The sequence below is a fragment of the Pezoporus flaviventris genome, unplaced genomic scaffold (assembly GCF_033815535.1).
Source record: "Pezoporus flaviventris isolate CSIRO_AGI_PZ_B2104156 unplaced genomic scaffold, CSIRO_AGI_Pfla_v1 ptg000107l, whole genome shotgun sequence".
NCBI classification, from domain to species: domain Eukaryota; kingdom Metazoa; phylum Chordata; class Aves; order Psittaciformes; family Psittacidae; genus Pezoporus; species Pezoporus flaviventris.
This window is the reverse complement of record NW_026892655.1, coordinates 1993197-2009786: the sequence shown is the minus strand read 5'-3', so window position 1 is coordinate 2009786 and position 16590 is coordinate 1993197. Positions and strand designations below refer to the sequence as shown.

At 56.7% G+C, this 16590-nt stretch overlaps 1 protein-coding gene across 1 annotated transcript; it reads left to right on the top strand.

Moving 5' to 3' along the window:
• Positions 1-5517: 5517 nt before the first annotated feature.
• Positions 5518-10501, top strand: LOC133281749 (uncharacterized). Its single transcript, XM_061477546.1, has 8 exons — positions 5518-5635; positions 6036-6107; positions 7501-7581; positions 8026-8097; positions 8526-8600; positions 8842-8960; positions 9067-10402; positions 10459-10501. The coding sequence occupies exons 3-8, from the start codon at positions 7562-7564 to the stop codon at positions 10499-10501; spliced, it is 1665 nt and encodes a 554-aa protein (XP_061333530.1). The 5' UTR covers positions 5518-5635; positions 6036-6107; positions 7501-7561.
• Positions 10502-16590: the final 6089 nt, after the last annotated feature.

The following is a 16590-nucleotide window of genomic DNA, read 5'->3' as shown; positions in this document are numbered from 1 at the left end:
ACGTAAACGAGGTATGATATCTCAACGACCTCCTTTAAATATGCACATTCATTCTATAAAACCAGGGGATAAGGTACTAATTAAAACTTGGAAGGAATCCCCACTAATCCCTCATTGGGAAGGACCCTATCTTGTTTTACTCACCACAGAAACCGCCATCCAGACGGCAGAGAAGGGTTGGACTCATGCGAGCCGTGTAAAAGGACCTATCAGAGATTCGGACCAGTCTTGGGAAGTTGTGAGCCCACCTGGAGATCTGAAAGTCACCCTCAAGAAGGTTTAAATGGACATAAAGGGGACTGGGATATGTAGTAACAATAATAACATTTTGAGATTGGTGTGAAATCAGTTGTCTGTAAGAGTGCCAAGAACGGTGGTAATCGAATACATTAAGTTATATATATAAATTGAATATATCAAAATATTACTCCAAAAGGAACCAGGTAAGGGAACTGTATAAACGGAGGCAAACACCCGAAATAGCACTCCCTCTCCTGAAGACTACCCCTGCTACCGAGAAGATGTTATCCCTCATGGCTCGAAGCAACCGAGTCGACGAGCGAGGTAGAGAGGTAAAATACTGTGGAGAACTGACTCTTGTCATTAGAGCTATACAGGAGTACTGGAAGAACCACCTCAATGCCCAAAGGGACTTGAAAGTCCCTTATAACAAGTATATCCAAGGTTCTAATTGGAGGGATAATATTGGTATAATTGATCCAAAACTATTAACAACAAAAAAATGGAAAAGAATCCACCCTTTTTGGCACATCCTAGACATACTGCTTATTCTACTTATAATATGTATACCACAAACATGGGCTAAGGGAATGAACTACCAACCCCACCAACTGTTTAAGTGGACCTTACTCCGATTTGAGGACCTACAGGTTATCGCAACCCAAATAACACTGGGAGAACCAAGCTTTAATGCTACCCTATGTCAGCTTGTCCCGAGACCCCGATGCTGGGAGTACATGGGATTCTATATGTGCCCTAGTTCAAATCCTGGAAAGGGATATTGTAACTAATCAATATTACTGCAGTTATTGGGGTTGTGAGACTATAGCCCTGGCTGGATACCAGGTAGTGGCACAGACAGTGTCCTGGGTTCAGCAGTAGCAGTCATGTTTTTTCACAGACAGGTACCTAAAGGTTCAGTGGGGTCCATATGGGTGCAGACCACCACAAGGGTGGGGAGGACATGGAAACTGCAAATACCTCTTAAATGCCACCAACCCTGAAGACGTAGGATGGATAATTGGAAGAGTGTGGGGAGTGAGGTATACGGAACCAGGGACAGATAAGGGTGGTTTAATTCTCATAAAAAAAGAAGTGGTCCCAAATGATCCACTGCCAGTAGGCCCTAACCAGATATTAACTGATGATTTGGCCGAAGGAACAATGGATAGTACAACAAGAATTCCTAAAACAGACAATATAACAATAACTCCTGAAATGAAGATGACTCGAATCACCCAAACTCCTGATGAAACCCTTGGGAATAAACCAGCCCCTAACGAAAGCCCTGAAATCAATCCGCTTTGGAAGTTAATGCATGCTAGTTACTTGGTGTTGAACAAAACCAATCCAAATCTTACGGAACACTGTTGGTTGTGTTATGGGGTGAAACCACCCTTTTATGAGGCTGTTGGAGTAACTAAGAAACCTAAACGCCTAAATGGTATAATCTGGCACAGTGTATGTGGGACACAGAAAAAACAGGAATCACCTCCTTAACCCAAGTGACGGGAAAAGGCCTGTGTGTAGGAAAAATTCCAGAACACAAAAAGAGGTTATGTGCCAATACTGATAAAATAGGGTCAAAAAGACCCGAGAAACCTGCAAAATGGTTAGTACCAGCTGATAACACCAAGTGGGTTTGCTCCGCTATAGGAGTTACACCTTGCCTGTCGTTCAAACATTTTAATGAATCCTCAGACTTTTGTATTCAAGTAACAATAGCCCCTAAAATTTTTTATCACCCTGAGAACTTTATGATGCATACATTACTCAGGGACACCACCTGACTAAACGAGAGCCATTCACAGCATTAACAAAAGCCACTTTAATGATCTTGGGGGGCGTGGGAGTAGGCACAGGAGTAACCTCATTGACACAACAAAGCCAAGAATTTAAAGCACTGAGGATAGCAGTAGACGAGGACCTGGTGAAAATTGATCAATAACGGCCTTAGAAAAATCCATTAGATCGCTGTCAGAAGTGGTCTTACAAAACCGAAGAGGACTAGATTTAATGTATTTACAACAAGGAGGGGTATGTGCAGCACTGAAGGAAGAGTGCTGTGTATACGCAGATCACACAGGGGTGGTACGGGATACTATGACCAAATTACGAGAAGGATTGGAAAAAAAACGAAAAGAACGAGAGGCACAACGCAGTTGGTATGAATCTTGGTTTAGTCAATCCTCCTGGCTTACAACCTTCCTGTCAACAATAGCAGGTCCCCTGATATTAATTATATTGGGATTAACATTTGGACCATGTATTTTTAATAAAACATTAGAAATTGCACGAGGTAGACACGAAGCAGCTCACCGAATGCTGATAGGAACGAAATATGAACCTGTAGAACAAGAAAATTCATTGCTGTTAAGCCAAGATGTGTTACAACAATTTGATGAACAAAAATGATGAAAAGAAAAAGGGGGGAAATTGTAATGTGTGGGGTTTGTTCATCAAGAAGTTTGGGGAGAGGGAGGCTCTCTGTGGCTGTCGTTATGTGAAACAATACTCCTTTTTCATTCTGTAACTGTTGTACTCTGCAAGTAATAGGCGGGAGGTCAGTTGTATTGTTGCATAGGATTGTGAGAGAGAAAAGGGGGGCTGGGTGGCTCGAAGTGGTGTCTTGTTGCAACGCTTGAGGGGAGGGGGCTGCGAGGGTGAGGAGGCTGGATGTGGATGCTTCTAGAAGCCTCTGGGAGCTTCTCGAAACTTCCCGGTAATGAGACCCCCTGCAACAAAGGGAACCAATGGGGAAGAGCCATGTCAACATCCGAGTGAGGAGGGGCGACAGGATTGGCTGGGGCCTTGAACCGAAAAAGATAAAGGACCACCTCCCAGGGACCGCGTGTGCGCGTCTTGGGCGGAGCAGAGGACTCCCCAGGGCATCCAGCGCTGTTTTATCTGCTATCGCTTACTCAGTTTAATAAAACTTATACTTTAAACCGAAATTGGCTACAATATTGATAACATCTTAAATATTAAGCTATGAATCCTATCCACTACAATTCTGCCTAGCAGCTCTAACTCCTACAATTCTGCTTCACCATTCTAGTAGCTTTGCCTCCTATGGCTCTGCTCCACCAAGCACAGCGACTGCTTAAGCAAGCAGGCACAATGCTAACCCTTTATTTCCCGGGATCACCGCCACCTGCATAACTTGCAGCAGTGAACGACCCTGAGTTTCCTCGGGGCAGTAAAATACATGGAGGTTCTCCAGGCTCAGCACAATGGTTGACTGCTGAGGAGGGTTCAGGACACGCGTGTGAGGACCGAGTCGTTCTCTGTTAACAGACTGTTGTTGCTGCTGCTGCGCCTGGCCCCGCCCCTGGAGCCCTGCCCGGGTCCCGGCTGCGCTGCGCTGGCCCGCGGGACCCCGCCCGCCCGCCAGCGGCCCGTCGCCATGCTGTGAGTACCCTGCGCAGCGTGGAGCAGAGCAAGGCCCCAGCACCATCCAGCGCTCGTCCTGTGCTGAGCAGTTCTGCTGTGTCCCGGCAGCAAAGGCAGCAGGGAGCTGGGACACGGACTTGAACTTGTCTGCATCCGTCTCCCATGGGATCTGCAGGATCCCTCCTGGTTCAGAGCCACGGGTGGGAGCAGGGCACAGCAGGAAGGAGAGAGAGGGTGCCATCATTTCTCCTGTACAAAACACCATTCGTTTTAACGTGAGTTTAGATTTCGCATTAGGTTTAGATTCAACATCCGGTTGAGATTACACAGTAGGTTCAGATTAGACAAGAAGATTACGTTTAGACTGGGCATTCTAGACCAATAAAACTGTTGTGTTGTCCTGGGAGTTGATGGACTTCTGCCTTCTGGAGCCCTGCCCTGCTCTTCAGAGCAAACCCAAGCTGTGCCTGGAGGCCCTATGAGCAAAGCACGTCAGTGTCAGCGAGGTGCTGGGTGCACGGCTGCATCCCTGCTCCAATACAGCGTGTTCTGGGGCTGAACAGGGTCCAAGAGCTGCTCTGGCACCCTGCAGCGTTCCGAGGGTGTGCGAGGTTGGAGAAGGAATTGACGCGTGTGAGGACTGAGTCGTTTTCTGTTAACAGACTGTTGTTGCGGGTGTAAAACCTCCAGGGCAGAGGCTGGGTTTCCCCCCGCCTCTCGCCGGGAGAAGTGGACCCCCCGCCGCGCGCATCTCGGCGGGCGCAGCGCCAACCCGTGCCTGCCGGAGCACACAAGGGCCAGGGGCGGGCGGGCAATGGCGGGAGCCCGCCGGAGCCTGCTGCTGCCGCCGCCGTGCAAGTGAGGGAGGTGGAGGCGGCGCGCCCGTGCTCCGCAGCTCCCTGTCCCGCTGCCTCCAGGCGCAGCCCCTCGGCCGGAGGGGAGCCGCTGACGTGCGGAGAAAGGCCTGTACAACCAATGAGCCCATGAGGGTTGTAAAGTGGCCATGTTTCTTCAGCGCTGGGCACCACGGGGCTAGCCCACCAAAGTCGTGCATGCCGCAGGCGCCCGTCCTTCAAACATGTATAGCATTGTGGTTACGTATTCATGAGAGCTGCTATACGCATTCATAACCTGTCCCCGCTTCGTACGATAATTAGTATTTCCGTGAACTCCTGCAACTGCGCATGTGCAGTGCTTTTTGACTCCCTTCAGTTGGAGCCCGTTGCCATCCAAATGGAGAAGGAGGTGCCCAGCAGTTCACCGCAGGGTCTGGGTGTGACACCGACACTTCCAGGTGTCCCTTGGAAGTGACACTGCTGTTTCCAAGCCAACACATCGGGCCTGAAGCTTTCCCCACATTGGAGCAACCAGCGCCAGTGGCAGGGACTATCCCATGTCACAATGGGGACGCACGCTCCCAGGCCTGGCCCCATTGTGACATGTGAGGTGTTCCAGGCTTTATCTGCCCAGCAGGGCCAGCACCGCCCCAGACCCGCTGCTGGGCTCAGAGCTCCTGGTTTGGATCCCCAGCCTTGAGCCTCCTGCAGTACCGAACATGCTCAGATCCTGCCCCGCCATGGCACCGCTGCAGCTGCTGCTGCTGCTGCTGCTGCTGCTGCTGGGCCTGGCCCCCAGTCTGGCCGGGCCCCTGGAGCCCTGCCCGGGGCTCTGCCGCTGCCGCAGGCACCGGCTGGACTGCAGCGGCGCTGCCCTGGCCCGCGTGCCCCCGGCCACGCACCAGCGAACCTTCATTATCCTGTGAGTGCCCTGCAGCTCCGGGCGCTGCCCCGGGACACCCCGAGAGCGGCTCCAGGGCCCCGCTGCCTGTGGGGGGCTGAGGGGCAGCGCCGAGGGGGCAGCTCCAGGCCACAGCCCTGGGGCAGGGGAAGGGTTTGTGCTGGGGGTGACGCTGCCAATGGCTTCTCCGCAGGGATTTCAGTGGGAACGCGCTCGCCCTCATCCCCAAGCAGGTGTGGCAGGGATACCCGTGGGCTGAGAAGCTGTGAGTATCCACCAGCGTCGGACATGGCGCAGGGGTTCCGGGATCCCCATCCCTCCGCCGGGCTGTCGAGCACCGCACCAGTGCTTGCCGCGTGCAGCCAAGGCCGAGCTGCTCAGCAAGGAGGGCTCTGAATCCCCAGAGCTGCTCCATGGCGAGCAGTGCCCGGGGCTGTGTCCCTCCCTCCCGCCCCCGGGGCCATCCCTGGGCCTGAGGAGCCCGTGCTCGGGCTGCAGTCAGGGTCAGCAGGCCGGGAGCAAGTGCCTGCTCCTGCCGGGAGGGTGATGAGCCCCGGCGGGACCCGCGGAGGTGCTGCAGGGCCGCTGCTGCAGGGCTGCTCCCCCGACAGCTCCATAGCCCCTGAGCCGCGGTGCCACTGCCCGTGTCCGTCTGTCTCTTGCAGGGTCCTCCAGCACAACAGCCTGCGGGCAGTGAAGAGGCGCTCACTGGAGGGGCTGCTCCTGCTGAGGCACCTGTAGGTACCCCCCTGCCCGCGGCGCTGGGCACAGCCTCCCCCGGCCCTGCCCCTGCTGCCCAGCCCGCCCCGGGAAGGGCTTTATTCCTGCGGGGATCCCCCAGGGCACAGCAGGGCCTTGGTGCAGGGGAGGGCTCCGCAGGGACGCGCTGCGCTCCCACTGCCCCACGGCCAAGCAGGAGCAGGCGGCTGCTGCCCTTTCCCTGCACAGACCCACACGAGGTCGCCTCCTCCAGGGCCAAGCTCGTGCATTCGTCCCCTCTCAGCTCAGGTGCCCCAGAGCTGCCGGGGACTGAGCTCACGGTGCAGCTTCTCTCCATCGCCCATGGAGAGGAGCAGGCACTTCCCTTTCACCCACACAATGGGGCCGGGGTCTCTGGCTGAGCCGGCCATGAGACGCTGCCCACAAAGGTTCCTCTCTCCTTGCCTGCGGCAGAACAAGCCCAGGCAGGGGGTTCAGGCTGGGACAAGGAGCCTTTTGGTTTCTAGAGCCAGGCCAGAGGGCTCCTGCGCACACCAGAGCAGGGCTGTGCAGGGAGGTGACGTTTGGGAGCGAAGGGAAATAGCCCCATGCTGGTGACACAGGGCGTTTCAGCCGGTCCCTGAGGCCTCACGCAAGAGGTGCTTGGGGCGTGCATAAAGAACCTGCTCTGTTACCAGAGAGGAAAGTCAGCCCTGAAACACCCCGGTGGGATCAGAGCTGGGAGAACCTCTCTGAGCTGCAGCCACCGCGGCCAGGAGCGTGAGCCCCGGTTACGCACCACTGCAAGCCAGTGCCAGAGAGAAACCCCACGTGAAATGAGAGCTGTGGCACGTCTGTGCTGCCCGTGTGCGAGCACCCGAGAGGAACCAGCACCGTGCAAATGGCACCGACTTTTTGTGTTCTCCTGTTAACAGGGATTTATCTTACAACAAAATCCAGGCGATCGAGGCAGATGCGTTTGAGAACCTTCCTTTCCTGGAGACCCTGTGAGTTATGGGGGTTTCTTCCTGGTGTGCTTGGTGAAGCCCGTTTGCATTTAGAACCCGCTGCTGCTGGAAAAAGCTCCCGTTAGTTTTAGAACAAGGGCTCCAATTTCTGCTGCTGAAGGAGCAGCCGAGCCCAGGAGCTCAGGGCATGGCTGGTGGCCACAGCACGGTGGGGCCACGGCTTGTGCAAACACAGCCAGAGCAGAAGCCAAGGCTTGAGGCTTGCTGTGTCCCTGAGCAGGCAGAGAGGCAGCACACGTGCACTTCATCTCTCCCAGGCAGGTTAACAAACAGCAGGAGAGAAAATGGCGGCTTCCTCCCAGTTCCACCTTGGATGGGGCTGCTTGCTCCCGATCAGAGCTGCTTCACTCCAGCTTCCTGGGGGTCAGACCCAGTTCATTTCTGTGCTCTCCTGTTTCCCCAGAAACCTGGAGGGAAATCTCCTCACCGAGATCCGGAGTGACGCCTTCCGGGCATGGCACGGGATGCAGTTCCTCCAGACACTGTGAGTGTTCCAAGGGCTAAGGGTAGCTCAGAGCAGTGGCGCTTGTCACTGTGCTCTGCTCACCTCTTGCCCCACAGAGGCAGCAGCATCAATGCTGACTGGCAGCTCTGTCAGGCCACGGCTTTGCCTGGCTGGGTGCAGGAACAGAGACAAAGCTCATGGACAGTGGGAATGTGAGGGCAAGGCCTGGTGGAGGGGAGCCACCAGAAGGTGTGAGCTGAGGAGGAAAGAAAGAGACGTTGTGTTTTCCAGAAGCAGCACTTCTGGGCTTTTGATCTCTGGGCTGGAGATAGTCAAGACCTGGTGTATGTTGTGAATCTGCCCGTCAGCATCTGCCCCGGCCTGGAACCTTCACCCCAGCCCTTCCTCACACACGTAGCCCTGAGCCCACGCCACCGCTCACATCCTGCACCCCCAGCTCACAAGGGTGTTGGTTCATTTCAGGGTCCTGGGCCATAACCCCCTGTCTGTTATCGAGGACCCGTGGTTCTTCAAGCTGCCTTCAGTCACGCACCTGTAAGTACGGACTCCCTGTTAACAGCCTACCATGGCTCGCTCTTTGTGTCTCTGGGTGCCCCGTGGCCAGGAAAGCAGAGATCCAGCAGCAATCCCACCCTTCTCCTGCCGGAGGCAGCGGCAGAGCCAGGCAAAGGCTGAGCAGTTCTGCTGTGTCCCGGCAGCAAAGGCAGCAGGGAGCTGGGACACGGACTTGAACTTGTCTGCATCCGTCTCCCATGGGATCTGCAGGATCCCTCCTGGTTCAGAGCCACGGGTGGGAGCAGGGCACAGCAGGAAGGAGAGAGGGGGTTCCATCATTTCTCCTGGATTAGGTAGCAGCAGATCCCCCTGCGGCCAGCACCGCAAGCAGCAGGGACTGGGCTTGCTCCCGAGGCAGAGGCTGGTGCCGACACCTCAGATGTGCTGTGTTTACTGCAACCTTGCAGGGACCTGGCTGCCACACGAGTGACTCGGCAGACGCTGCTCGTGCTGCTCCTGAGAACATCCCGCTTGGAAACACTGTGAGTGCAGGGGCCGGCTCCCACCGCCAGCAGATCTCAGCTGCTGGGACAAGGGCTCTGCGTGGGGAGCAAACCCGGCACCACAAAGCTGTCCACTGGGACACTGGGGGTGAGGGGAGGTTTCCCAGAGCCGCAGCGGACGCTGAAGCAGACCCCTGACGCGATTCGGCGCACAGCCTGGGTTGGAGTCGCTGCCCTGGGTGGCGATGCTGAGTGTGTGTGCACAACCTCTGTTCTCTAGCAAGCTGTCCAACGACACGGCCTGCTGCCTCTGCCAGCACAAGCACAGCACCGAGACCCCGTGCAGGACCCTCAGCTTCGACTGCGTGAGCGTGTGCAGCACCAGTGCTCCCCGCTGCGGTAGGTGCCCCACGGCCCTGCCCGTGCCCCCCAGCTATAGCGAACCCTCTGAGCCTGCGTCTGCCAGAAAGCTTCTTGTGCCTGATGTGCTCTCGGTGTGTTACAGCTCCCCTGGCAGAGACACCAGGGCCCCTGACGGGAGCCGTGCCACCCAGGAAGGGGAAGAGCAGCTCCACGTTGAAGATCCAGCCCAAGGAGCCCTCGCTCAGGGAGCAGAGAACAGTCACGCTCACGGTTGTCCTAAGCCTGAGCAGCCCCGATGCGTCAGCACCTTCCCCTCAGCAGCTCTCGAGCCAGGAGAGCAACACCGCCAAGGAGCTGGTGCGGATGCTGCAGAGCGTTCAGCACAGGGGCTGGAGCAGCTCCACTGACACCAGGAGGTTCTATTCTCTGGCAGAGGGGCTCGTGGCACAGCTCAAGACCAAGCTGCACAAGGCCGTGAGCATCTTGACTGTGAAAAGCCCCAGCACAGCCCAACCAGCGCAGAGCGACGAGGGGCAGGAGATGCCAGCAGGACAGGGAGGAAGAGCCACAGGCTGGGAACGCCGTGAGCCTGGCCGGCACTTGACCCGGGCAGAATCCGTCCTTTGGGAAGCAGTCCAGAGGCTGGACATCAGTGACATCCTGCCTGTCTCCGGCCACCAGCGAGCACCTCCTGCAGCACAGCTCCCTACACCAAACCCAACAGAGGCCCCGCATCTGGCCCAGGCTGGTTGGAATCACAGTCACACCAATGCCCTCCAAGAAAGCAACACGGCGGATGGGATGGAGGATGAGGAGGGGGCAGAAGTCCAGGAGGAAGCACCAGCTCCAACTCCGGACTCTGCTGGGACCAGCAAGGAGCAGAAGCTGCAGGACAGTGAAAGGACAGTGGGCAGCAAGGGTGCAGAGGAAGAGCTCCCAGCAGCAGAGGGTGGAGCAGAGCAGAGACTGAGCAGTATGCAGCATTTCGTCCATGCTCTGCCGGCTGACAACGGCCCCCCTGCTGCCAGCAGCGCTCCAGAGGCCACGGCTGCAGCAGAGTGTTCCCCTCGGGGCGGGAGCCCACCCAGCGCCCCTGCAAGCACCACCAGGCGCGGGCAGCACAAGGGGCAGGAACCGCCCGTCCCAACGGCACCCGGCAGCTCCAGCGCCCCGGGCAGCGCGGCCACACCAGGAGCCGCCTTTGACTTCTTGTTCAGCCGCCACCGGCACTCACTGGTGCCAGACCGAGCCCTGCACGAGTTCATGGCACGCGTGGCTCGAGCCCTGCGTGGGGACTGTGGCCTGCCCCAGCTCCAGCCGGCCTGCTCCAGCATGGTCTCGAGGATGGGGCTGCTCCTGAAGCTGCTGAGCGAGAGGCAGCGTGACCCGGAGCCCTCTGACCTCCTGGAGCAGTGTGTGTGGGAGGAGGATGCCGGCACCTCGCATCCCCGTGCCCAGCCCAAGGACATGGACAGGGAGTCTGCAGAGACGGTACGAGAGAGCAGGGCACTGCTGCGTGTGTGTGTGTGGACAGTGGGAATGGAAGGGGCCTCCTTTTCCTTTCCTCTCCACCCTAATGCGCCCTCCTTTTCTCCCAGGAGATGGCCAAGCACACCTCTGGCCACAGGCGGCTGCTGGCGCTCTTGCTGTCCGCCATCATCACCCTCATCACATCTATTGCAATTCTGGTGCTGTGCTGCTTCAAGGTGAGCCATGGACTCATTTGGCAGAGCACTGCCAGCCAAGCCCTGGGGCTGGAGCACCCAGGGGAAGGGGGGTGCTCCCACAGTGCTCATGGGCCCCGGGTGCTGCTGCGGATGCCCGTGGATGTGCTGGGGAGCACAGGAGATGTTCTCCCGGACTTGGAGCTCGTTGCGGTACCCGCACCCTGGGGCTCGGAGGGGTTCAGAGCTGCTGGGAGCAGCTTGTCGTGGCTCCTGCCAGGGTCTGTCCCCAGTTCTGCTGGGCAGCTTCCCAGCAGCTCCTTCCTTGAGCAGGGCTGTGGCTCCCTCTCATCACAGCCTCTGCCATCAGCCCTTCCCGGGCTCTATCCCGCAGTCCCTCACCCCAAGCATCCCCTCCCCAGCTCCTGTCCTGGCCTTGCTCTGCTCCAGTGCCCGCTGCTTCCATTCGTGCAGCAATGCCCCTGCTCCCTGCCCTGAGCCCATACCCAGCCCTTCCGCATGGTGCTGCGGCTCTGGTGATCGGGGCCATGCCCGGGCACAGGGCAGGGGCCCCGTCGTGCTCACAGAGTTTGAACCTCCCTTTGGGGCCCTTCTCCTCCAAAGGGACAAATGAGCTTTCATGTGTTTAGAAGGCATCGTGCGTGGTGCAGGGGCGGGGGGACCCTGCAGAGGAGAAAGGCAGACATCAGCAAGGCTGAGATGAGGAGTTCTGGGTCATTCCAGAGGCCCGGAGCGCCTGGGAGCTGGGCAGAGAGGCATGGGGGGGCTCTTCCTAAAGGCGTGGCTGCTGGCACAGCCTTGCACGGATGCAGAAGGGCCTGGGCTGGAGGAAGAACCTTCCGGCTCCCCCGTCCTGCAGTGTTCCATGAGGAACCCCCGCGTTCTGAGTCTCTGTCTCTCCGTCACCAGGTCTGCACCAAGAAACCTGCTGAGGATTCCCAAGGCAGCAGCAGATGGTGCCCGCAGCTGCGACGGTAACTCCTGCCCTGCCCCAACAGGCTCTGCTCCAGCAGCGCCCAGCCCTGCCCAGAGCCCCCCCATCTCCTCCAGCACCACAGGAGTTCATCCTTCGCTTCTCATCCCCCTGCTCCCGCTTGTTTCCAGGCGCTTTCAGGACCTGCGAGTCAAGTGGCGCAACAGGAGCAAGGACACGGACACGGACGAGGAAGAGGTAAGGGCAGGGGCAGGCTCCAGCTCCTCCCGTCTGCCTGTTCCCTGCCCCGTGCCTGCTTCTCACCGCTCCAATCCCTGCCCTCCCAGTTCCCTCAGGGGTCGTTCCAGTCAAAACCCCAGTGGCTGCAGTATGTGCTCCAGCCCCTCGAGGCCCGGCAGGAGGCGTCCCTGTCCAGCCTCTACAATGGGGAGAGATCCGGAGAGGAGGACGATTTGGAGGAGCGCGGCATAGCGTAAGTGTGATGGTGGCGATGCCAGCACCCCAGTTAAGCTCTTGCACCGTGTAGGAGCTCATGAGACCTTCCTTCCGAGGATTCCCATGGCAGCAGCAGATGGTGCCCGCGTCTGCTATGGTAACTCCTGCCCTGCCCCAACAGTCTCTGCTCCAGCAGCTCCCAGCCCTGCCCAGAGCCCCCCCATCTCCTCCAGCACCACAGGTGTTCATCCTTCGCTTCTCATCCCCCTGCTCCCGCTTGTTTCCAGGCGCTTTCAGGACCTGCGAGTCAAGTGGTCCAACAGGAGCAAGGACACGGACACGGACGAGGAAGAGGTAAGGGCAGGGGCAGGCTCCAGCTCCTCCCGTCTGCCTGTTCCCTGCCCCGTGCCTGCTTCTCACCACTCCCAATCCCTGCCCTCCCAGTTCCCTCCGGAGTCGCTCCAGTCGGAACCCCAGTGGCTGCAGTATGTGCTCCAGCCCCTCGAGGCCCAGCAGGAGGCGTCCCTGGCCCAGCTCTACGATGGGGAGGGCTCCGAAGAAGAGGACGATTTGGAGGAGCGTGGCATAGCGTAAGTGTGATGGTGGCGATGCCAGCACCCCAGTTAAGCTCTTGCACCGTGTAGGAGCTCATGAGACTTTCCTTGGATGCTGTTTCCTTTCTGTTGTTTTCTTGGCCGCTATTTCCTGGCTTATTATGTAGTTGCTGTTCTGCCACTGCTGCTATGTCCCTGCTCTCATTTCAGCTGGTTGAGCATCGGATCCCAACCACTCCCTGCCATAAGGACAGTGGACTGATGTTTGGCCCTCTGCCTTCTGAGTGCCTAAGATCTGGAGCAATGGTCCCTGTCCGTGGAGCAGGATGTTGCAGGCCCCTGACTGCTCAGAAGCCCCCACGGCTCCTCCCTGGAGGATGCAGGGCGTCGGGATCCACTGTGCCCGTGGTGTTCAACACGATGCAAGGCAGGAATCAGCACAGGAAAAATCATTGCCTGCGTCTGAGTTACATCAGAGTGATGCGTGTCAGCAACTCAGGGGTCCTAGTGATCATTGCACTTTGTGTGGAGATGGAATCCCTTGTGATCATTGTGCTATGTGCAAAGGGCATGATAAGTGTCCCTGTCAATATCACAGTGAGGAGGAAGAAGAAACAAGGGAATAATTCCCCTGGGTCAACCGCTGTATTGTGCAAATAAATGTTTTGTTCATTGTTTAAATTGCATGGATGTTCTTAGAAAAGGGGGGGTGGCGGAATAGGTAACTTAGAGATATGTCCTGTTGCAGAACGTTGTGAAACCTGTGTTCTGAACAAAGAAACACCTAAGGAGTGGAATTTATGGGGGCTAAGATGGCGGTCAGACTTGTGAGAGACATAATATTTCTTCACCCAGAGACCAGACCCCAGCAACAGGTGGAGAAGCCTGGGAAAAGAAGACAACAGGATTGGCTGAAACCCAGGAAGCCCGCGAAAAGAAGACAACAGGATTGGCTGAAACCCAGGAAGCCCGCGAAAAGAAGACAACAGGATTGGCTGAAACTCAGGAAGCCCGGGAAAAGAAGACAACAGGATTGGCTGAAACCTAAGAAGCCTGGGAAAAGAAGACAACAGGATTGGCTGAAACCCAAGAAGCCCGGGAACCAAAAAGTATAAGAGACTATCCCCAGCAGTTCCCGCTGTGCGTCTCGGGCGGGGCGGAGGCTCCCGGGGCAGCAGGTGCTGCTTGCTTATTGTCTCTCCACATTTATAATCAAAATCGATTAAAACAGATTGGCTAGATTTTTATAACAATTCTGGACCGATCGACCCTGACAGAGAACCTGACCTCTATCCCACTGACAGTCATGATATGTAGAAAAACATTGAAAAAGAAATGAAAAATCAAGCCGCTGTGAACCTGCCCCAAAACCCGAATGCTCCACATCCTGTCCGTCACGGGGCAAACCGTGGGCTGGATCATAGGAAAAGGGAGCTCCCTCGGGAGCAGAGCAAAGGCTGCAGAGGCAGTGACACAGGGGAGTCCTAAGATTTAAAACTTGTTGCTGGTTGGGTAAATAGTTCGCATTGCTAATGTGATTAGTGATAAGAGAGCTTAGCCGCGATGGTGGTGCAACCTAAGGGTTAACAAAGCGCGGGACTTACCACCTGTGAAAAGTTAGCTACATTTGTAACTCCTGGGACAAAATCAGCCAATCCAAGGGGAGACTGAGCCCCAGTGCAAGCCAGCTTTGGGGTTTGGACAGACCCAAGCAGAAACTGAGCCCGAGCGAGACCAGACCGGTACTGCTGCTGACAAGGAAAAGCGGTTACGCTTCATACCCCCCGACCCCCTACGACCGTCACCAAAAAGCACTGCGCATGCGCAGTTGCAGGAGTTCACGGAAATACTAATTATCGTACGAAGCGGGGACAGGTTATGAATGCGTATAGCAGCTCTCATGAATACGTAACCACAATGCTATACATGTTTGAAGGACGGGCGCCTGCGGCATGCACGACTTTGGTGGGCTAGCCCCGTGGTGCCCAGCGCTGAAGAAACATGGCCACTTTACAACCCTCATGGGCTCATTGGTTGTACAGGCCTTTCTCCGCACGTCAGCGGCTCCCCTCCGGCCGAGGGGCTGCGCCTGGAGGCAGCGGGACAGGGAGCTGCGGAGCACGGGCGCGCCGCCTCCACCTCCCTCACTTGCACGGCGGCGGCAGCAGCAGGCTCCGGCGGGCTCCCGCCATTGCCCGCCCGCCCCTGGCCCTTGTGTGCTCCGGCAGGCACGGGTTGGCGCTGCGCCCGCCGAGATGCGCGCGGCGGGGGGTCCACTTCTCCCGGCGAGAGGCGGGGGGAAACCCAGCCTCTGCCCCGGAGGTTTTACACCCGCAACAACAGTCTGTTAACAGAAAACGACTCAGTCCTCACACGCGTCAATTCCTTCTCCAACCTCGCACACCCTCGGAACGCTGCAGGGTGCCAGAGCAGCTCTTGGACCCTGTTCAGCCCCAGAACACGCTGTATTGGAGCAGGGATGCAGCCGTGCACCCAGCACCTCGCTGACACTGACGTGCTTTGCTCATAGGGCCTCCAGGCACAGCTTGGGTTTGCTCTGAAGAGCAGGGCAGGGCTCCAGAAGGCAGAAGTCCATCAACTCCCAGGACAACACAACAGTTTTATTGGTCTAGAATGCCCAGTCTAAACGTAATCTTCTTGTCTAATCTGAACCTACTGTGTAATCTCAACCGGATGTTGAATCTAAACCTAATGCGAAATCTAAACTCACGTTAAAACGAATGGTGTTTTGTACAGGAGAAATGATGGCACCCTCTCTCTCCTTCCTGCTGTGCCCTGCTCCCACCCGTGGCTCTGAACCAGGAGGGATCCTGCAGATCCCATGGGAGACGGATGCAGACAAGTTCAAGTCCGTGTCCCAGCTCCCTGCTGCCTTTGCTGCCGGGACACAGCAGAACTGCTCAGCACAGGACGAGCGCTGGATGGTGCTGGGGCCTTGCTCTGCTCCACGCTGCGCAGGGTACTCACAGCATGGCGACGGGCCGCTGGCGGGCGGGCGGGGTCCCGCGGGCCAGCGCAGCGCAGCCGGGACCCGGGCAGGGCTCCAGGGGCGGGGCCAGGCGCAGCAGCAGCAACAACAGTCTGTTAACAGAGAACGACTCGGTCCTCACACGCGTGTCCTGAACCCTCCTCAGCAGTCAACCATTGTGCTGAGCCTGGAGAACCTCCATGTATTTTACTGCCCCGAGGAAACTCAGGGTCGTTCACTGCTGCAAGTTATGCAGGTGGCGGTGATCCCGGGAAATAAAGGGTTAGCATTGTGCCTGCTTGCTTAAGCAGTCGCTGTGCTTGGTGGAGCAGAGCCATAGGAGGCAAAGCTACTAGAATGGTGAAGCAGAATTGTAGGAGTTAGAGCTGCTAGGCAGAATTGTAGTGGATAGGATTCATAGCTTAATATTTAAGATGTTATCAATATTGTAGCCAATTTCGGTTTAAAGTATAAGTTTTATTAAACTGAGTAAGCGATAGCAGATAAAACAGCGCTGGATGCCCTGGGGAGTCCTCTGCTCCGCCCAAGACGCGCACACGCGGTCCCTGGGAGGTGGTCCTTTATCTTTTTCGGTTCAAGGCCCCAGCCAATCCTGTCGCCCCTCCTCACTCGGATGTTGACATGGCTCTTCCCCATTGGTTCCCTTTGTTGCAGGGGGTCTCATTACCGGGAAGTTTCGAGAAGCTCCCAGAGGCTTCTAGAAGCATCCACATCCAGCCTCCTCACCCTCGCAGCCCCCTCCCCTCAAGCGTTGCAACAAGACACCACTTCGAGCCACCCAGCCCCCCTTTTCTCTCTCACAATCCTATGCAACAATACAACTGACCTCCCGCCTATTACTTGCAGAGTACAACAGTTACAGAATGAAAAAGGAGTATTGTTTCACATAACGACAGCCACAGAGAGCCTCCCTCTCCCCAAACTTCTTGATGAACAAACCCCACACATTACAATTTCCCCCCTTTTTCTTTTCATCATTTTTGTTCATCAAATTGTTGTAACACATCTTGGCTTAACAGCAATGAATTTTCTTGTTCTACAGGTTCAT

Bases quoted from the DNA above. Each gene is read 5' to 3' on its own strand.
- LOC133281749 (XM_061477546.1), top strand. From the start codon at position 7,562: ATGCAGTTCCTCCAGACACT. The intron at 8,098-8,525 runs GTAAGTACGGAC...GCAACCTTGCAG, and splicing joins CTGCCTTCAGTCACGCACCT to GGACCTGGCTGCCACACGAG. The intron at 8,601-8,841 runs GTGAGTGCAGGG...TCTGTTCTCTAG, and splicing joins ACATCCCGCTTGGAAACACT to CAAGCTGTCCAACGACACGG.